Below are 22,549 nucleotides of genomic sequence, written 5' to 3'. Positions count from 1 at the left end.
GAAATGTCAAATGTAGTTTACATGTGTGGTGCTATTCATCACACATCCTTGGACTTGAATGGACAACAACAAATTATTCACAAATCATAAGGGTAGCAATTGTCCAGAGAGTATATGATCAGGTGCTATTCAGAGCACTGGTTGATTTTGCTATTAAAAGAATTAAGATAAGAATAACGAATGACACTGCCTGCCAATTTGGGGCGTCATATTTGCAGATTCCGGAAATGGATATTGTCAACATCTTCAGCACCTTTTTTTGTTTCTGAATTTAACTAATTCTATGCCACAAGTTCGGTATTTTTTTTTTTACCTCCTCCTTTTTTATTAGATAAGTTCACTATTTTTTTTTTCTTTTTATGGGAGTCAAATTTACTACTCATTTAAACGTATATAAAATAGTGGCCTTGTTATTGTTGAAATTGTCGGATAATTAAGTCACATTTTAGGTACCAAAATTTAAGTCCGATTGGATGTAACAAAAATTTAAAACATCAAAGTGAACCATTGTAGGGTTTCCCCCCCTTTTTTTTTATAGATCTCGTTTTGTTATCTTTTCTTTCTTTTTAGTTTGCCATCATTCTCTAAACACAAACTCAGTGTCTTAGGCTAAGGCAATGTCTAGACGAACCACAGCAGTGGATCAACTCGGCTCCTGTGACAGCCTAACAGGGAATGTCAAGGTTAAGAGCTACTACAGGCTCATAGGAGTAGCATTAATAGCAGTTATTAACTAATCATACTTTCTGTCTCTATTCATTGCAACAAGAAAGAGGAGCAGAACCCAGGCACGTCAAAATGACATAACATGGGTTTAGGCTTAACCCAGAGCTAATTGGCTTGTACATATTATTAGGTGTCATGTTCAAATAGCAAACGTTATAACTTTCAAGCACAACTAATTTTGACAATCTCTACAATAGGGCAATTTATAGACCCAACGTGGAAAATTGCACAACACAAGCACAAAATTCTACTAAAATACATGAAAATATCGAAAAAAATAAACTTAGTAAAACCTAAAATTACAATTGCCGGTATCACAACTAAAACAGAGTCGTCTCTCCCCTCTTCTAGTTAGCTACACCATACCCACGACTAAAAAACCCAAGGTACGGGTCAGGTCTGTATAAATAGAGACCAAGAAGTTGAAAAGAATAGATTACACATGGCAAAACAGTGCATAAATTGTCTCGCCAAATCAGTAGTAACTCCCATAATAGCCCTGAGGAACTGAAGCAGGTTGCTGGGGTTGCGCTTGGGCTTGGGCTTGGGCTGGGGCCATTGTCACAGCTGCTGTAGGTTGCGCATAACTTTGCTGTGGGAAGGCCTGCTAAAATTATAAACAAGGTTTATCAGCTCTAGATATAAACAGGGCACAAGAAAAACACTTTTCATAGTCCCAAAAAGTGCATAACCATACTAGGAGTTCTAAAGTACACAAAGGCTTTGCAGTCTATGTATTAACATACTGCAAATTACATACATAGGACATGGAATACACGTGTCCGAAGATATCAATCATTCTAAAAACTCAAGTCCCTTTGTCAAATGTATGAAAAAACAAATAAATCAGGCCATGTGTTTATGCGGTACCACATTAATCTAACTGAATTATGCTGAAGTTTTCGGTCTTCTTTTTTTCCTTTCTTGATTTTCAAAGTGTAAGAGAGGTAAAAAGGTTCAATACTGGAAAACAAGAAGTATACAAGACAAGTTTAAATAGTTATGCTGCCCTCAACGACAGTAAAATAAACCAACCAACAAAATAGTGGTTGCCACCATTAGGTGGCTACAGATTGTAGGCAAAAACCAGTCCGAAGGATAAACCCCCAATTGTACTTTTATGGGCAACAATAGATTCCATATTTTTCTTGAATAGAGAGTTCTTTAAAAAATACAAAAAACAGTTCCAGCATGCCTAGTATAGAAACTGTTAAATTACAGATTATCCCAAAAACTTAAGCTATTAGGATATAGTAAATTTAATCATTTAACCACACGATTCTAACAAAAACCATTCCCAGAAAAAAAAAAATAAAATAAAATAAAAATAAAACAAAACAAAACAAACAAACAAACAAAGGGGGACAAATGTTTTTTAGAAAAAAAGTCAAAATCCAAAACAAAACCAATTCCAATATAATATCAAATGTTTTTTAGGTACCTGGGCTGGATATGTTGTAGGATAAGCCCCATAAGCAGCAGTTTGTGGCACTGACGTTGGCATTTGAGGATTTGTGTAATTGCTTCCATAACCACTATATGCACTGTATGCAGCCTGCTGCAATATTTAAAGGCTCATTTTTAGCAGTAATAAATGTAGGTCTTTCAAGAAGATTTGGACTAGCTGAAACAACCTTGCATATGCACATGCAAACCCCCACAGAATTTTGGAGAACTACTAAACAATATTACCAAATTTAATCTAAAAATCAGGAAGCAATTCTCACAATTATAAATTATCTCGGGTTATCCAGAAAGAACCAATTTCACAGTTCACATAGCAGTCTCTGGTACATTAAGACATTCTGAACTACCAAAAATCTTGATGCACTCAGGACATTGAAACAACAGTTTAACACAATGGCTATTTTTTATCAAAGACGAGATCAATTCTTTAAGATATTTGAGTACAATGGCGATGAGTTTACAGGAGTTTTAGTACAGTATTGCACTGCCTAGAAAAGCACAAAAGAAATAACATCTTTTCCCTGATCTAAATGCACTACCCACTTCATATATTAGTTAGCAAACCTCGTAACCAACAAAACCCATCAATGAGAAAACCAGAACTAACCATGAAATAGGAATCCTTGTAATGTTAGGACACTAAAAAACTATTAAAAGAGTTTACTCAGTGGGACCCATGATAAACAAGTATAAAGCATACAATTACATGCAAATGAGATATTATTAAGAAATAACAATCAACCTGTTGTGTATAGCCAGGGGCCCACTGTTGTCCCTGTGCTTGTGTAACTGGTGGCCAAGTTTGAGGCTGTACACCATAACCAGCTGTCCACTGGTTTTGTGCACTTGGATATGCCCCCATCAAGGACTGTGCAGGTGAAGGAACAGAATAGGACTTAGCTATCTTGGCTTTATCTGATGCTAGATAATCCTCCGCATGGCGCTTTTTCAGTTCTGAGGTGCTCCTATGGGGTAAGAAAAGCTTGGCATGCCGATCCTCAGCCTTCTTGATAGATTGTACATCTCCAAAGACATTCAGAAACTGAAAATTCCATTTGAGCACATGAGATTTTGGAACCAAATATCATTCTTAGAACTGTCTATGTTTAAAGATATTCAACTTAGATGCATACTAATTCCTAAACTGCACATTTATATTCAAATATGACAATAATAAGCAATGTATGAATAAATTCCATTACAAGAAGAAGAAGTCAATTACTCAACAGAACAAGATAATTGTAATGGACTCAAAATCGTAGAGGCTTATGCCAAAAGAAGACACATTACCATTCAACCCAAACCCAACCTACTTATACCCAATCAATAACTCAGTATGCAACGAAAAAATTAAGATATCCCCCATCAAAATTTAAATAGAAATAAAAGATTTAACAAAAACGTAGAACTGCTTGTTGAAATTCCAGACATCTGGAAAAGAATTTTGGTAGCTTCAAACAAGGAAAAAAACTGCTTCAAAAAAAAAAAAAAAAAAGCATTTCCAGATTTTGTTTTGCTCATATAGCAACTGTCAAATCTTAATCTTACAAATTCTCAAACAGGATTTGCACCATTATTAGCAAAGAGTTTTCAGTGGTTAATGTCCCACAGTTAATTCAAAAATACTTCTTGAATCTTCATTTTTTTTTTTTTACCAAGATTGGTTTAGTTACAATGCAACCAATGGGCCTGCAATCAACAACTTCACCCTCAATTCTAGTCCTTTTAGGGAGAAGAGGTGCCATTAGAGCTAGACCTTAATTCAACCTCCACTTTGCTGTTCAAATTTTAGTTTCTCATAAGAAAAAAGGATGCTGAAAATTTTCCAATCAAGATCTTCAATGACAAGACAAAACAAAACAAAACAAAATCCTCTTTTCCTGTTTTCAACTCAACAAGTCATGTCTATGAATCAATAAACTACATTTGTCTTACTGCTAAACAATATACCTCCAAAAAAATGCAAGAGAGCTCTTCCCTATCAGCCGCACTAGCAACATTGGGGCTCTCCAAGTCAGGAACTATGAACTTAACAACCAATGAATCTAAATAATCAATTTGCTTTGGTAGGGACTGAATTGCCTCAAAATGTATTAAAGCCTGCAAGCATCATGGAAGAACATATTAGAAAAGAGAACATTATTGATATCTTATTTAAAAAACAAAATGTGGCTGCAAGGATATATATACAAGAGAGAGACCTCAAGAAGTGGTTTTGACAATTGCACGTGCTCAAGGGCTTGGACAAGAATTTCCCTAGCTTTCTCTGCATTACCAGAAACCTACCAATATAATTGAAAGAAACAAGAGACATCAGCTATAACATATAGATTTCAGAATAAAATCTATGATCAATAATATACTTCAACAAATAACTAAGGGGAGAAATGAAAGGATGAATATAAAAATTGATTTCTGGGGACTAAGAAATTTAGTTCATTAGAACTCCATGTTATAAGAAAACATGTGTGCCTTGTTTTCATTTATAATATGACACAATGAAGGAACAATCAACATCTAAATAGGCAAAAATAATATAAATAAGATTATTTGAATTGAAAGACCAAAATATCAAGTCCATGTAATTTCATTCGCTAAAGTTGAAACCCCAAAAAATATCTTTTGATTAAACTTTTAATATTGTAAGCAGTAAGATAGGAACAAAAATAAAACATAACAACAAAAGATGAGAAAAAAGGGATGTATATCATAGTTAATCATTAATCAAAGCATTATATCTGTAAGCTAACACACAACAAAACATGTGCAAAATCATGTTGCCCAACCTACCATGTATACAAACCGAGAATATTGCGCATACAGCATCGGTAATGTTTGTGAATGTTCTTTTCCTTTTTCAATGGCAATTGCCTGCTCATACAAGGAGTAGGCATCTTCAAGATTTCCCTGCAATTAAAAAAATAATTATATAAAGAGATTACATAATTACCAGAAATTTGAACTTTAAACAGCTTTTGCAGACCAACATACCAGCCGATGTTCCATATTTGCATGCCTAATAATTGCTTCAAGAAGTCCAGGTGAGATTTCAGTATGTACAAGTTGATAGGCACCTTGTGCACCAGGTATATCCCCATTTTGCTCTTTAAACCGAGCAGCAAAAAGGTGAATCTCAGCTTGTCTCTGTTATATATTTGGTGACAAACAAATAAATCATGGATAAGGAAACTAATTATAAAAAAAGGAATACGACAATAACGGTAAATGTTATATCATGTGGCTCAACACTTACATCAGAAGATAAGAATACATGCCAATGTAAGATTCATTTGAAAATAACATTAACAACTCAAAATATCATGTTTTAAATACTGAAATGAGCAGGAAAAAACAGGGAAACAAATTAAAAGATAGGATCATTTCTTGAAGGGCTAAAAACAGTATCTGGTTAAAAGGGAATTCCAAACTATAATCCGTTCATTAAAAGAACAAATAAGGGAAAAAGAACACAAAAGGATAAAAAGTGGCAGAAGGGAAAAAGTGATGGGAGCGGGAAAGCCCTTTTTGGAAGGAGGTAGAAAGGGAGAGGGGTAGGTGTAACCCCTCTAGGAAAACCAAATCCAAATTACCCAAAAGTGGTTGATCGGAGGAGGAAGTTGGTTTCTTAACAAAAAATTTGAAACATATTTTCCACCATTTTTTAAACCATTTAAATAATGGCATTACACTAGAATTTAATATCAATACTCTCTTTCCCTCCCTACTAAGAACAACAATGGGAAGCTGGGAAGTAAATTCCACACTTCTCAATCTTATCATCAAGGCTTCTCAGAAAAAGGATGATAATAGAGGAAAGCTATAAAATTTCATGTCCCATCAATTTATATTCAGGGCTGCTGCTGCCCTTTACTTCTTTATTTCTAAGCTAACTTCCCAATAAAAAATATTCGTATCAGAAATTTCCTACCTTGACAAAGACTTGGGTTGCACGAGCAAGCGCGTTATTTGAGAGATCCAAACTTCCACTAGCTTCCATGCATAAAATATAGCGTATCCAGTACTCAGGATAATTGGCACATGCAATCAGGCATCTTTCATATAACTTGACCACCTGATTCACATTTTAAAAGAAATGGCATCACCTCATACAATCATATTCACCTTAAATTAATTAAAAAGGTAATACAAATCACAAAGGAGAAGGAGATATGCATAAGAAATACTCCATTAGCGGAACAGAGAGGCCCCTCAAATACGAAAGGAGGGACCCTCCTTGCCTGACAGACAGATGGTTAGGAAGATAAGAAGACACCTGCATGCATAACATTGGAACTTTAAAACAGATATAATTTACTAACACATCATCAACCTGGAACGTCCACTGACAAATGAGGGTTTGAAGTACTTAGCCTTAAAGAAACCAAATCGAAGGTCCATGCTTAGTCTCAGTTCAATTTCCCGTTTAAAAAGTTGCTTCATCCAACGGTTTAGCCAATAAAGAATATGGGGCAGCAAATATTACTTAACTGTGAGTCAAAGTGTAACAAGGAGGGCAACTAAAAACTACAAACCAGAGAAACTGAAAACAAGCAAACTCAAAATACCTTGTTAAAGTCACCTTCCCTTTCCACAAAATCCAAATAGGCATGCCAATTTTCAAGCTCTGCAACATTGAGGGGCCGCACATGAAAGTATGGCCTCCTAATAGCTGTTTCAAAACCAATGATCTTAGAATCGAACTCTTTAGCTTTCCTATACATCTCTTCTCTAATGGCGATATACTTCTGCAACTCCTCTGCTTCTGTTAAGCCAGCACTTACAGGTTTAGGAGATTGTTCCACTGCATCAGGATGAACCTCTCCCTCGTTTAACTGGACACTAGCCTCCGAAGGTGCACTTGCTGCTGCTGCTGCAGCCTCCTCAGCAGTCCTTAATTCAGACAAAGGACGACTTCCAGCTAACTCCTTGAAGCTGTAGCACCATTGGCACAAGGGACATAAATAAAACTTCAAAGGGGAAATTACTTATTAAAAAAAACAAAACTTCAAAAAGGAATCTATTACGCAAATAACAGAGAAGAGGTGCACTAAACCCTATGTCAATAAATAAAGCATGCGGAAGCACAAAGAGATATTGGAATATATGACCAGGGACACAAAATTCACAGCAACTAGAAACAAATTTGAAATCTTGAGGAAAACAGGGACTCTTTGAAGTAGTTCAAAATTAAAGCATATAAACTGAAGATCAAAACAAGTAAAGTGCAAATTATAGTCATAAATCCAAGGATATCAAGTTTGGCATCAAAATGTTCTTTCAAAAGTAAATAAAAATAAGCTAAATCCTCATAGACCGCAATTAGGGAGTGAGAAAAACACTGGTCTCTCCAACCACAAAAAGATTTCCAAACCCCACTACAAACACATTCAGCCACCCATATGCTCCTCAATGCAATACCAGACAAAAGCAACACATTTGTGGGAAACATAGAGCAAGAAACATAGAGCAAACTTGAGAAACTCAAGCCCAAAACAAAAGACTGAAAGGTAAACAAATAAACATATGGGCAATGTACAAGGAATTACCTGTTAAAATACCGATCCAATTGTTGATTTGGATACTCCAAAATCCTGGTGTAAATCAAAGCAAGGCGGCCCCACTCCTGCTGCAAGTATTCGTATTCAATATATTTATCCCAAAGGGTGAAAGACAGATAATCCGTTCCAACATAAGCTAATCCTCGCTCAAAAAGCCTGAAATACCATAAAAATAGAAGGTTTCGTTATCCTATATGCATAAACATCAACTCAGGTAATGCAAGAATATCCATTAATGGGTGACTGGCACTAATGTCATGGAGAAGAAACAATTCACTGTTAACAGCATATCACTTCCAAACGCTGCATTTACCTTCCTCAAAAAAAACCATACTATGTCCGTGAAATGGAGCAGTGATAGAGGCCATCTTAGCCCTTAAACTGACGAGATCTTCCCAGCAGCAATTTGCATATTGATGCACCTCAGAGTGTCAAAGTTAAAGATAGCTAAAATTCAAAGATAACTACATGACTATGACACAGGCTTTGGGAAAAAAAAGGGGTATAATGAGGCAAAGAAATTGAATAAGATCCTAACAAATTTCAAACAACTACCCTGTATTAGTAGCATCAAATCAAGGGTTTGCACATCAGAAAAAAAAAAATAACTTTTCTGAAGTGCATCCTATCAAACCTTTCCGCCATAAATGTGAAGAACCACTGTAGCAGGCATATGGAAATAATGTTAGCAACAAGAAATCACTATAGCCTTGTGACTGAGGGAACCATGCAATCATGATCTCCCAACACTGTCTAACAAAAAGAGCTAAATCAACGCCTATTACCTTCGGATGGTGTCTGGATCTTGATATGCGCCAATAGCAAATATGCAATAATGCAACCAAATGTCCACCGAATAGGTCACTCCTTGAACCGCCCGTTCATAAACTTCCACAACTTTATCAATAGAGCCTAGATGAGCCTCATGGTCAGCATACTTTTTCCAATAACCATAACACAAAGGAAATTCTGCCAAAAAAGCATCATAAACTTTTCGGATTTTCAATATGTTCTCCTGCATAAGGAGCATAGATGAATCATTAGTTTCACCAGGGCCAGCTTTTCAAAGTGTAGAGAAAAAAATAGAAAATAGATATTAACACCAGTTACGTAATCAAAGGGTAGGAATGTAGAAAGCAAACATATGAGAAGCCATGTCTCTAACCCATCCACAAGGCACTGATACAGTTCCATAATTATTGCCACCACTATATTACTTATTTTTATTTATTTTCTGTTCTTTTCTTTTTTATAATTCACTTGTTACAACAAGTGGGGCAAGGGGGGATTCAAACCTTGGTTCTCCTCATCAAGGAGACTAGGCAATGCCATTGAGCTACAAGGCTCTTGGCATTATTTTTTATTTTCTTAGTTGTACTTTGCCTATTTGGTTTGGGTCAACGGTCTATAATATTCTAGGAGTAATTTTAGTTCCTTGTGGATTAAGGTTTTTGAGTACTATATAAAGGCGTAGATGACATATGGTTATTTTTTATTGGCAAGTTACACATGCACATATGGTTATTTTTTATTGGTAAGTTACACATGCACCTAATAGGTGTTGAACCCATAACATCACCCTCCACCTAGAACTTATAAGCGGGGGAGGAGGTGTTAGTTGAGCTAGCACTCATTGGCAGATGCATGGCTTTTATCAACTTTGAATAAAATTCCTAAGTTCTTCAGAGGCTAATCACCCTCAAAGTGATTATTTGGAAGCCCAACCCCCTCAAAGCAGTTGTTCACAAAAGCAAATCAAAGCAAATCCTTGCAATATTGAAACAATTTCAAATAAGACTGGCAGGGCAGCAACATATCCAATCTCCCCAATAAAAATCACCCAACCCCCCCTTTGCAAGCATAATAAAGTTACTACAGCATAACCTGAGTCTTATTATCTTGTATATAAAAGCTATTTTCTTTTTCTTTTTTTCTATCAAATGTATTTTTCCTTTATTTTATTTTTATAAGTAAAAAAAAAAAAAAAAAAATGATAAGCATGTATTTTTCCTTTATCCCATTCATAGTTTTGCTTGTATGATCATAGGCAAGAGGAGGGATGCCCCCAAACTCCCTAAAATGTATCTAATTGATCTTTAAGGTTGTCTACTTTCCTATACATGCCCCCCAACCACCCAATGGAAAACAAAAGGGGAAAATCAAAAGACAAGTGTCTTTCATTCAACCTAACTTGTGGGGCTTGCACTTTATATTCTAAGTTATGTATTAAAATCATAATACAGAGCATATATGAAAACAAACATCGTATCCATAAACTCTACCTAATTGGAAAAAGATACATGTTACTGTTTAAAAGTTAATAGAGATTAAGACTTACATTAGTTTCTCTAAATATATTGGAATTAATAGATTCTTTAAATATGTTTAATAATCAAAAACTGTGTACTTAATGAGTGGATTTTTTTATTGTGAATTTTGTTACAAATAAAAGCTTTCTTTCGGTTACTTACAACAAGTGAGGGAGGGGCAATTTAAACCTATGTTATTGTTTATTGTAAATTATGATGTCATATTACTATATTTACACATTTTCCTACAGCTTAGAAAATGGAAATGAAATATTCTTTTTAATATAAATGTTTAGTCAACCTTAGTTTTACAAATTTACTACACATACCCCAAATCCTGGCTCCACCACTAGTGCTAGATCCCAAGGATTTGTATTTTTTAAAGCTATCATTCATAATTTAAATTTTTTTTGGTAAGTTGTAAAAAATTATTAGTAAAAGAAGAAACCCCAGTAAATGGGGTTCTTAACAGTTTCTATTCTTGAGAATTTAAAATACAATTAATAAAGAAACACTAAAAAAATTAGTTTGGACTACGATGGAACTTGTCACAAACTTTTTTTTTGAGAAATAATTACAATATACTGCTAAACCCACAGCTCGAACCCTTTCCCCCCTAGACCCCCAAGCACTTTGTGCATGGGGAGGTGCCAATTCAACTACAAGGTTTATCTGCAAAAGTGCCACTCCCTTTCACATGCCATGTAAATAGAGAGATCAATGAAACAATTATTATATGACATATATATTACAAAGATTTGTCATTGGGAGGTAGACAAATTAATATGGGTCCCTTCTAAAACTCAAGGTTTCCAAGTGAAAAGTCATTACAAGTTTTTGAGAGGCTGAGGAAGTAATTTTCCTTCGAGAGCATTTGGAATGCTAGGTTTGCCGCCAAGGGTGGCTTTCTTCGGAAACATGGGATAATTATTATGAACTGGTGCTTTATGAGTAAATGACAAGGAAAGAGTGCGGTTCATCTCTTCCTTCAGTGGTGTAGTGGCTCAAGAACTAAGGTCATTAGTTTTTTGCTTGTTCGGTGTTTCTTGGATAATGCCATACTCCATGATGGAGCTTCTCTCATGTTTGAAAGGACAATTTGCTAAGAGAAGTAATGGGAGGATATGGAAAAAAGCTCCTTCATGCTTGATGTAGTATCTTTAGAGGGAAAGAAGTGATTGTTGCTTTGAAGGGAAAGAACAAAACTTGATTAATTTGAAGTTCTTATTTTTGAAGACCCTTTAGGACTGGACTTCAAGCTCCACCACATTTTTAACTATGGACTTTCTAGGGTTCTTGAATTCATTGAACTTTCATTAGTCATCTTTGTATTTGTTTGTACAATGTCTTTTATTTTTTATTTTTTGGGCATTTTCTTTGTATGCTAATTGAGTTTTATTATTTATCAAAACAGAATAAAAGAATAAAAAAATTTTAAAAAAATAAAACAGAGGGGGGACAAAACATACTAAGATACAAGTACATTAATATACTAGGGTGTTTTAGAAAGCAATAATTTACATAACTACTTGCATACATATATATATATATATAGAGACACCCACAGATGAATATATGTGACATAATGTCTTTCTCAGGTGACATTGTTATTAGATGCGTAGATTAATCAACAAGAAGAAATCCATGTATCATGTCAGACAGATTCAACACGTGCCTTTCAAATTGCACAACATCTTGCAAAACTAACATGTAAATTTGACAAGAACATGCTGATTTGTTGATAAGCTTCCTCACGGTAAAATAACAAATATAAAAACACAGAGAGGATGGCAAAATTAACTGAATAATTCATCATACATTTGAAATTAATGCTGACATACCTGAGCCACCTTCTCAGTCTCTTCAATCAGGGAAGTCCAAGCATTAAAATCTAATGAATTAGCCCTCACAATGTTCCACAGTCTATCTTCTTCAGCAGACATAGCCGGTACTACAAATAAAAAGGAAAAGGATTTGAAACAATCAAGATGTTATTCACTTAGATCTCTTATAGAAGTGTGCAAGAATAAGAAGAATAAAACTAGCAAAGGGAAGGGACACATCAAAAAGGGCGTCAGATGTAGAAACATTGAAAGATGGGAGTGGTGTACAAAATTTTCAACATGTTTATATACTAGTCCAATTTATGTGTATTTGAGGTAAATAGTAAGTATTTATCTAGGAAATCTTCAGTACATAGTAAATTAGAGCAGAGGGAAGGGACACATCAAAAATTACATATGGGAGTGGTGTTAAAATTACATAGTAAGAAGAATTACATCAGTAAATAGTAAATTTTCAACTAGCAAAGGGAAGGGGGACATCAAAGAGGGAGTCAGATGTCAACATGTTTATATATTAGTCAAATTTATGTGTATTTGAGGTAAATAGTAGTATTTAATATCTAGGAAATCTTCAATACAAAGTAAATTAGAGCAGTAAGGTAGATTTAATAAAATATCTGATGCTCTACCATTCATCTCAAAAAAAAAAATATATATATATATATATATATATCTGATGCAGGACCTTTTAATTTCAGACCAAACTGCCAGGAATAAGAATTTTGAAGCTGGCTTAGGAAAAAAGAATAGGATTGTTTGCAAGAAAAGGTTAGGCTCTGGTGATATTTACTATTTAGGGTGAATAATGTATAGCAGACAGAAAGAGAGAGAAAAAAGACAAAAAAAAGGGTAAATTATAATATAGGCCCCTGGGGTTTATCCCTTTCACAATAGTCCATAAAGTTTCAGTTGCTACATTTTAACCCTCTAAATTTTGGTCTAAAATGAAATTGTTAGGGATCCATCCAAATTCAACCTTTTTTTTTGGACGTGGGACGTGAGCGATTTTATGGGATTAGCTTTAACAAAATACCCCAAACAGAACCAACAACATTCCAAACTCCAATTTTCCTCAAGAAAGAGTGATAAAACAACAAAAGCAAATAATAATAATAAAATAAACAAATGAAAAAAAAAAAAAAAAAGGGAGGAGATGAACCAAGTGTGGAAGAAGATGAAGATGCTGTCATGGCTAGGAAGACCAAAGGCCATGGCCATCCTCTCCTTTTCCCCTCTTTTCTTTTCTGCTCAATCCGAGCTCTGAATTTTAATTTCCTGATTGCTATTGGGCTAGTACCAGTCTATGGCATTTCAATTGCAAGAAATTTGAGGGAATTAAATATTCCCAAAGCTTCTCCCACTGATGCTTAAAGATTTTAGTAAAAGGATATCGTTTCTTCTGGCTTTTGACTCTGCCAAAATTTGTTGCCTCTAACCTTCTCATTAGTTGTCTTTGGTCTTATATTTATGCAAAATTTCCCAATTTGTGAAACTATTTCTCAGATTTTTCTATAAAATTCAGTGTTTGAGGTTATATGTGTGTGTGTGTGTATTAACTTTCAATTCATTTATTGGGGAAAAAATTCTTAATCTGTCCCTTCAAATTTTTTATGTTGGAATTTAGCTTTTGGGCCATGTTCTTTTTACATGAATTATGATTTTTGATGTGAGGATCTCACGGGAAGGGGGGGAGCTGATTATGGCATTGGCCCTTTGATGTAAACCAGCTCAACCAGCTAGGTGTGATGCAATTTCTGAGGTTAAATTGTTTTGATTCTTAACAATTTTGTTCAAATTCTTCAATTTACTCCGAATTCTCAAGGATTTTGATTATGTTACGGCTAAGAAAATTCATATTTTTCTACTTTGTATTTGCTGCGATTTTTTCTTCAGATTGTGCTTTTCATGCAACCCATATAAAGAAAGTATGGGTTGATACCCTCACCAGGAGTACTGGGTTAATTGAATTTTTCTGATGATTAAATTTTGATTCTCCTTTATTTTGGATTAGATATTGAAGGAAGAAGAATAACAAATGAGAGTAAATCAAGGGGTAAATTTGTCCATAAAATACAAAATCTGTTAATTTTGACAAAACTCCTACAGTTTCATTTGGATCCAAACTTAGGGAGTTAAATGTAACAATAAAATTTTGAAATGGCCAAACTGTTAAATTGTAATTTACCGAATAAATAATTCTAGTCATAATTGGGAGCCTAGGCAGCATACCAATGAGAAATGCATCACACATCAAAAAATATATATAGAAATTAACTTAGTATACTTTTTCAACTCCCATGAAATATGCCCTTACAAAAATTATATAAAAAAACATATATATTCTTAGAGACTAGTGCACTTGAAAAATATGCTAGCAAACTTGGTAGGAATGCCTTAACTGGACCAATCAAGATCCTCTTGAAAATCAATTAAAAAAAAAAATGTAATACTCTTGTTTTAGAAACTCAAATGTTTTTCTATTTCAAACAAAAACTAAACCAAATAGAAAATTCTCTAGAGAAGTTCCAAGCTGACCCAGCATTGAAATCAAATCATTTTGAAGAATAATCGAATGGAGGCACAACCCATTTCATCTACAATCGTGGCTCATAAACACAAAACCTAAAAGTATGCAACTTTGTTCTAAAAGCCAAGGAATTCATGTTAGTATATGACTTACCAGAAATAAGGGCCAACATGAAAACGAAAAGGGAGTTGGAACCCCAATTATTACACTTCAGGCCTATCAAGGCCCATAACTATAATTGGATAAGCAAACTACAATGCACTTCCATGGCATTCTACAGCAAGATAACTCACAAGTAACTTTTTGATTTCCAACTAAATGTACAAAATAATACTTCTATATTATGATTCAAAATGAGAAAGCCCTAACATGTGAATGCACATATGCTTGAAAGTTGACAAATTTTCCAACAGAACATGAGATACCTAATATTTACAATCCAATTAGCTCTAGGTCAAATGACAACTCCAAGGAGAAGGGGGTGGAGGATAAAGTTGTGGGTTCAAGAAATATTGGGCGCATGTGTAACTTACCAATCTAAACAAAATTAATATGAACATTACTCTCACTACCAAAAATTTTGAAAAAAAAAAACTATTTTTTTCTGTAGTATGCTTCCTGTATACTGCATACTTCATTTTTCATCTTCAATGAAATTCTTACATTTTTACTGAAATGTAAATAAGAATTGGATCCATGAATCTATTTGTTTTAGCTTAAAATGCTAGCTTATTTTCATCACCAACTTAAGTACAATTTTTTAAGTCTCACTTTTTCTAGATACAACAATACTTTTACATAGGTTATTTTTCAAACAAATTTAGCCAATGAAAATAAGCTCATCCGAAAACAAGTGTTCGTTAGGGAACAACTTATTTAGCTTTTTGCTGAAAAAAATTCTGCTAAAAGTGTTTGTTTTAGCTTAAAATGCTAGCTTATTTTCATCACCAACTTAAGTACAATTTTTTAAGTCTCACTTTTTCTAGGTACAACAATACTTTTACATAGGTTATTTTTCAAACAAATTTAGCCAATGAAAATAAGCTCATCCGAAAACAAGTGTCCATTTGGGAACAACTTATTTAGCTTTTTGCTGAAACAAAAAATTGCTAAAAGTTTTGTACTATCAAAAAGGTTTTTTTTTTTTTTAAGTGAGGTTTTAAAAAACTGTACATATAAGCTAAAAAGCAAAAAGCTAGCTGATAAGATAGTCCCAAACACACACTATATTATCTGCAAAAAAATTTTCATGTTTATTACAATTCAAGCACTTAAAATACTTCCCCTAATATATCTAACCCCAAAGGATAGCACAATCGGATAGAGACTGCTTCATGAAGAGGAGGTGACTAGTTTGAATCTCTCATTCCTCCTCCCATTAGGGCCAAACTTGTCCAAAAAAGAATCTATAATATCTCTCTATTTTTGCTTCTTAAGTATCCATGAACAATGAATTAACAATTAAGAATATCATGTACCAGCTTTTCAAGTATGAAATATATATATAGATACCAAATTAAGAATGCCATATACAAATGAAAATCAACACCTATGATGCTACACAACCAACACTTGGATTATACTGAATTTAAACCTATGGTCCTCTACAACCAACACTTGAATTTATATATATATATATATATATATTACTGACTAATAGTATTAAATATGAATAAAAAACTAGGAAAAAAGAGCCAAACAATCAAAATGCTTCACATAGGCACATGCACAAAAACAGGCTGAAAAAAACCCTATCAAAGTAAGAGGATACTTTCCACTTTCACGTAATCCAGATTGATATGCAATTAAAGATGAAAAAGATCATTGAGAGGATAATGATAGTAAGCCTTACCCCAAATTCTTTTTAAAATAAAATTAGGGTTTATTGTTTTTAATTTCTTTTTTTAAACAAAAAACTAAACTAACTTGAGCTGTTCCCAATTATGAATGTACGAGTATGTACGAATGTATAAATATCTTAGGCAGTTACTGAATAAAGGTTTCAATTCTATGTAGACCAGCCTGCATTAGCTAATTTAGAACTAACAAGAAAAAAATTAAATTAAATAAAGTGCCTGTGTCCATTGAAAAAGAAAATGCTATTTCAATTAAATAAGATTGTATAAATAGTTTCTATGAATTTGCAGGAATCAGTTTCCTCTAGCAAATCAACAACCATTTACTGATTCTCAAATTATGTACCAACAACCATTTACTGATTCTCAAATTATGTACCGAGTATTATGTGCTCATGAGTTAACATGAAGATAACACTATGCAATATACAATCTTAAAACACCCAAATAAAAAAATCACAACCTCCTTGCCCATATCATATTAATATAACAAAAATTGCAGAGAAAAAAAAACATACCAAAACCATCAAACTGTTGCTCATCAGCAACTCTCCCCACATTCTCTGAAGCAATTCCATTCTCCACTGCCAGATATCCAGTTTCAACAACACTTCCATTCACAGAAGAATTATTACCAGCTGATTGTGAAAGCTCTGTTGCTGCATTTTCCAGACCAGTAGCTTTCTCACTAGTATTAGCAACTCCAACATCTGGTTTAGTCTCAAATGTTGTATCAATTTGAGCTTCTTGCATGACCAGATTAGGTTCCGTGCTATTTATATTCCCATCTCCTGAATCAGATCCGCCTGGAACAGTAGAATTTGCATCAGCTGGAGCAGCAGAAGCAGCAAAACCTCCAGTAGCCTCAGAGGGGGAAGCACCAGTGTCAGGAGCAACATTTGAGCTGGCCTCAACATAGCCCGTGGAAGTGTGGCTCCCAGATGTATAACCCATCTCTGCAGATGTTTCAGATAGTACTGTTTCACTGTCTCCCATACTCGATGAACAGATTATTAGTCGGTGGTGCAAGCTTCAAGACTTCAAAAAAAAGAAACAATACAACTACTTATCAAAAAAAAAAAAAAGAAACAATACAACTATAAAATTTTGAAAAAATCAGGAAAATTATGCATGACATAAGAGCAATATGTATTCAAATGCACCCCTAATGCATTTTTTGCTTCAATTCTTTACAAACAAAATAATTTCTGTGACAATCCAAAAAATATTTACCAATCACAAAACAAATTCAAAAAGATTGATTTAGCAAAATATGAGAAGGATGTTGGGCAAACATGTTTGGTTTATGTAATATGTAAAGTGGCAAACCAAACAAAGTAGCTCAAGGTAGAGTTCTTAAGTCACTTTTTCAACCCCGTTTTGCTAAGCCAAGAGAACCAAGCTTGAGCTAGAATTTTAGGCTTGTTCAAAAAACAAGCAGAGCCCAAGAAATGTTTTGCGCATTTTGAAGAGCATGCAGGTACAATAGACTATTATAAAACAAGTGACTTAAGTGAACAACAATTGAACACGTCATTCTATAGGGTGGTGAATGAAAAGTATTAAACTGCCCAAATTATCACCCACTAATATTCTTGACCAATGTTATTCTTAATTACAAATTAAGGCATCCAAGTATTAAACAGTGAACGAAAGCAATGGATGTTGGTAGAAAATGTATCATGGGCATGTTTATCATCGCCATTTTTCACTGTCTGATTAAAAGCTCAAATATTATTGTAAAGTGGGAGGCCAAGCAACTTAGCTTGACAGTATTGATGTAATATAATTTTCTTTACACTAGGACAACTCTGTCGACATATAATGCATATATGAGGACAATGACCCATTAAATCTAACAATGGTATGGTAGCTTCAAAGGGACCAAAGGAGGTGGCAGTGGTAACACATTTAAAACATAAAACTAGTAATCCACTGGTTTCCGTGGGTGTGGTGAGAGTCACTCATAGTGAAATTGACTAATTCTAGTGGCATTTGTTCACATTAAGAGAGGCAAAGCAGCGTTTGTGGCAGCAGAAACAACCAGGCAGAGGTATAGGAGCAGTGGTAGGGATGGTGTTATCGCTTCAGACAGTACATAAAGTCTTTTTTCTTTTTAATTAATAAAATACACACACATGTGGCTGACCCTAACTAATTTGTTGAGAATCCATAATAGCTGACCCCAAAAAATTTTGAACTAAGGCTTTGTTGTTATTGTTGTAAAATACACATGTACCCAATGGGTTTTGAACCCATGACCTCGCACTTAAAAGGAGAGTAGGTGCCACTTGAGCAAGAGCTCATTGGCTTCACACAGTCTACTTTTAAGTTCTTGAAAATTTTAAATTATAGTTACAATTTATTCTAATTCAATCTATACTCGTGTCATAATCATATAATCATGTTGTAACCCGTGTCATGTTATAATTTTTCAAAAATTTCTCATGTCGTACGACACAACACCCATGTCCGTATCCATGTCCTTGCTTCCTAGAATTCAATTTTTTTGCAAATATGGTGTACTAAACAAGACCCATTTAACAGTGAAATCTATTTTCTAATCTACTTTAAACTAGAGCAAAAACCTAACCTAACGAAAGTCTTGCCCAAATAAATAACCCAACCATCGAAAAAATCATGTGCTTGCTTGTTCTTCAGCATTTCACGCACAGAAACTACTAAAACTCTTCAAGTTTAGAATCAGTCTAGTAACAAAGCCAAAGCAATGATTACAATCTCAATTTACAACTGACAAATTACTCAAAGCGTGAATACTGTGAACTAAAAACCCCACAACAAATTGTACCAAACAAAAACCAAAGCAACACAACACTAGCACCAACAAGAAAAAACCAATAAGAACAAGAGGTTCAGATCCATACACAGAATCAGAGAACTAGGTTTTCAGCTTTCACAGAGATAACGAAAAAACCATGAACCTAGGGTTTCGAAAATGCGAGAAACTGAAACGAGAGTACTTACCTGAGGAAACAGAAAACGGCGTCGTATTTCGGAGAGTTCGTGGGTGGGATTTGGGTTTGGGAGGCTTTTGTAAAAAGTGTGTATTTGCAGTAGTAGTGGATGTGGATGGAAGATTTTTTTATATCTGTGGGGGTGTTGGGTTTGGTTGTTGGATCTGGGCCGTCGGATATGGGTGATTGTTTGATCTGGGCCGTCATTTCACTGTTCACTTGACTCGTGGCATCGTGTGCGACTCCATTCGTGGCTTATGACGTGACATGACTCAATACAATCCATGGTATAAAATGATAAATTTTTGTTATAAACTTGTCGTAGCTAATAATTATAGCTCCTACTTTTAAAAAAAAAATTAGCGTTGTAATATATTTTAAAATTTTAACTTTTAGATCTCAACTTTTTTATGTACTCAACACGCATTTCAAATTTTATATCAATTAGATGTTATTTATTATTTAATTTATAAAATTATTTTTTTATGCATAATTGTAAATTACAAAAATTTAAATTTAAATATTTAATTGATTACATAGTTATTAATCTTTGGTTTTCTAAAAATTTTGCAAACATAGAAGATATAAGAAAAAAATGCAATCCAATTGTAAATTTATCAAAATTCGCATCTAATAAAAAGATATTAATAAGTTGAGTTATAGTCAAACTTTGACCGTATAAAATACAAATTTTTCTTTATAAAATTCAGTAGGATTTGAAATTTATGATGTTCCCTACATGATGAACCAAAAGTTTCTTTTTAAAGCATACAAGATTCAAACTAATGCATTTGATTTCATGACAAATAATTTTATTGGTTGAGGTTTTTTTTTTTTTTTTTTAAGAAACAAAAACACAAACACAAAAGGAAGAGAAAAAAAATTCTAACACAAAAGCATACTTAGCCATAGTTGCATAAGCTATAATGCATGATTTATAGTAATAATTTGTTGTATTGTTGTGAAATTGTTATTTCTATAATATTACTCTTTTTACTTAAGTCGCTTTCCGAGTTTGGGTGAATTTTGGTGAAGTCTAGCATTAACACTATGATTGTATATTTTATTCTAGTAGATTTGACAAACCTAGACTTGCTTCCAAGGAAAAGTATCAAGGGTGATGGACTTTTGGACTTTTTAATTTATCCTACTCTTACTGTTTTAAACAACAAGCAACGAACATTCATTTCATGAGTACCAAACACTAGACTTTTATTTATATTTATTATAAAATAAAATTTTTAAAAAAAATGATAGAGATTACAAAACTTGAGAATACAAAATTTTGACTATAGTGAGTACCAAACACTAAAAAAAAAAAAAAAAAAAACATAACTATCATGGTATTTTTCTCTTCTTCTTTTTTTCATTAGAAGTATACAAACCATCATGTCATACAATGTTTTCGAACATTGGTAAACTCAATTATTGACGTATAGAGAGTGTGGCCCCCAAACTTGTGCGAGCTGTTGTACTAGACAAAGGATTGGAATCCCAATTTATTTATTTATTTGTGGGTTTCTTCACAATCCTACGGGTAGTTGCTTCAAACGTAGCCTTGACAGTCCAATTTCTGTTATCTCTTTGATTTTAAGTCCAACACCCCCTTATCCTCTAATTTTTCCTCTTTCTTTCTCACAACTTTCTCCCTTTCACTCCTTCAATTTTCTCTCACATTTTTCCTAAGATTTTCCAACCCACCATTTGTCTGCCCTCACTCCCCTTATATAGTCCCTCCTTATTAGGGTTCAAATCATTACTTTTTCCCTATTTCCCATGCAATCCCACTTTTACCCAAAATCCCTAGAAACAATCATGTCTTTTGAAGATTCCCTCAAAACTTGCTCCAAATGCCAAATGGTGTTCAACAACAAACTCCCCAAAGGCACTAATAGTACTCGAGAACTGACCTAAATTTAATCATTTCATTGTGTATTTCCCATTGTCTTATCAGTCAGTAATGGGCCTAGCTTGGCCCAAACGCTGTGGTATTCCTTGAACGATACTTTCTAGGTCTTGACATACTTATCATTGGGCTGGGCCAATTCCTACAGGGTTTGGGCCTAGCTCAATCTTTTGATCCAGCGTTAGCTACTCAGGCTAATCTTTGGGCCTAAGTTAAGTGGGCTGGTATTGCTTACCCGGGCCCAAGCCCCCTAATAGAAAAATACAATAATGGTTAATTAGAAGCATTAAAGAGACATGCATTATATTTTATTTTGCATGTTGGGTTCAACTTATATTATGGATAATATATATTCTAAAGTTTTTTCAAATTTAAAAAAAAAAAAAAAACATATTTTATTTCCCAAATTTTTTTTTTTTCAAAAACAATGGCATTTAAGATTATGATATAAAAGTCAAACTAGATTGACTGGTCTACTAGGTCAACCATGATTCGACCACCAATTTGGATTTAAAACCCATAAAACCGGAAAATATAAACAAAAAAATGGCTTAAAAAATGTTTAAACTATGGTGAGACTTGTTTGGTATTGTTGTTTAAATACCAGAACACGTATTTTCACAACACTTTTTTATCCACACATATTTCCACAACACTGTTATTAGAAATCTCTTACCAAACATGCCCTAATCAATCTAACATGTATTGGTTTTTCTTTCCTCCCTAAAATCAAAGCTAATAATGTACATTCCAAAATTTATTGGATTATTTCTATAAAAAAAAAAATTTTAACTTGAGAATAATTATGGGATGGGCATATGAAATAATTTAATTATTGTTTGTGATTTTTTTTTTTTCATTTTATAAACCTTTTATATTGGGTAATGAGGTGACATGAATTACCTAGTTCTTATATTTATTTTATGAAGAGTATTTGTCACAACCTAAGAAAGTGCTTGTCACATTTGCACCTATACCTCAAAAGGATTAGTCATGTTACAATTAGGGCTCCCATAATTAATTATATAATCTAATTCAACCCAGTAAACAATATGATGTGAGATTAAACACACACTCGCAAAACAAAGTTATCCAATCCAATCCACATAATTTAGGGCATCACAATCCCCTTCATTTAAGTTTCCGACTATTTTTTCAGGGCTTACGTTATGCAATAGTGCCCTTGAGCCACATGGCATACCATGTTGGCTATGAGCCCATGATACCATTTGTCACAACCTCAATAAACACTAATCACATTTACGTTATACCACAAAAGAACTAATCAAGTTACCATTAGGATTCCTTATAATCAAATATATAGTATAGTTTGACCTAATAATCACCTAATATGAGATTTGGCACATGCACATACAACATA

The 22,549-nt window shown here is 33.8% G+C and overlaps 1 protein-coding gene across 4 annotated transcripts; it reads right to left on the bottom strand.

Annotated features, from left to right (window-relative positions):
* Positions 1 to 820: 820 nt before the first annotated feature.
* LOC115959752 (pre-mRNA-processing factor 39) lies at positions 821 to 19,380 on the bottom strand. Of its 4 annotated transcripts, none has more exons than XM_031078284.1 (14): positions 19,273 to 19,380; positions 16,806 to 17,325; positions 11,902 to 12,011; positions 8,537 to 8,766; positions 7,740 to 7,907; positions 6,759 to 7,125; positions 6,122 to 6,265; positions 5,185 to 5,337; positions 4,984 to 5,100; positions 4,395 to 4,475; positions 4,144 to 4,293; positions 2,936 to 3,235; positions 2,168 to 2,284; positions 821 to 1,333 (listed from the first exon to the last, which is right to left on the bottom strand). In XM_031078284.1, the coding sequence occupies exons 2-14, from the start codon at positions 17,281 to 17,283 to the stop codon at positions 1,202 to 1,204; spliced, it is 2,547 nt and encodes an 848-aa protein (XP_030934144.1). In that variant the 5' UTR covers positions 17,284 to 17,325; positions 19,273 to 19,380; the 3' UTR covers positions 821 to 1,201. The 4 variants fall into 4 exon arrangements, with proteins under 4 accessions (XP_030934144.1, XP_030934146.1, XP_030934145.1 ...); XM_031078286.1 differs by having other exon boundaries at positions 821 to 1,330; XM_031078285.1 differs by having other exon boundaries at positions 2,168 to 2,281.
* Positions 19,381 to 22,549: the final 3,169 nt, after the last annotated feature.

Source organism: Quercus lobata, chromosome 9 (assembly GCF_001633185.2).
Source record: "Quercus lobata isolate SW786 chromosome 9, ValleyOak3.0 Primary Assembly, whole genome shotgun sequence".
NCBI lineage: Eukaryota > Viridiplantae > Streptophyta > Magnoliopsida > Fagales > Fagaceae > Quercus > Quercus lobata.
This window is presented reverse-complemented; position numbering and strand designations above follow the sequence as displayed.

Excerpts from the sequence above, each read along its gene's own strand:
- LOC115959752 (XM_031078284.1), bottom strand. The coding sequence starts at position 17,283 with ATGGGAGACAGTGAAACAGTACTATCTGAAACATCTGCAGAGATGGGT. Across the intron at positions 8,767-11,901 it reads AGACTGAGAAGGTGGCTCAG|GAGAACATATTGAAAATCCG; the intron begins GTATGTCAGCAT and ends CTCCTTATGCAG. Across the intron at positions 7,908-8,536 it reads GATCCAGACACCATCCGAAG|GCTTTTTGAGCGAGGATTAG; the intron begins GTAATAGGCGTT and ends ATGGTATTTCAG.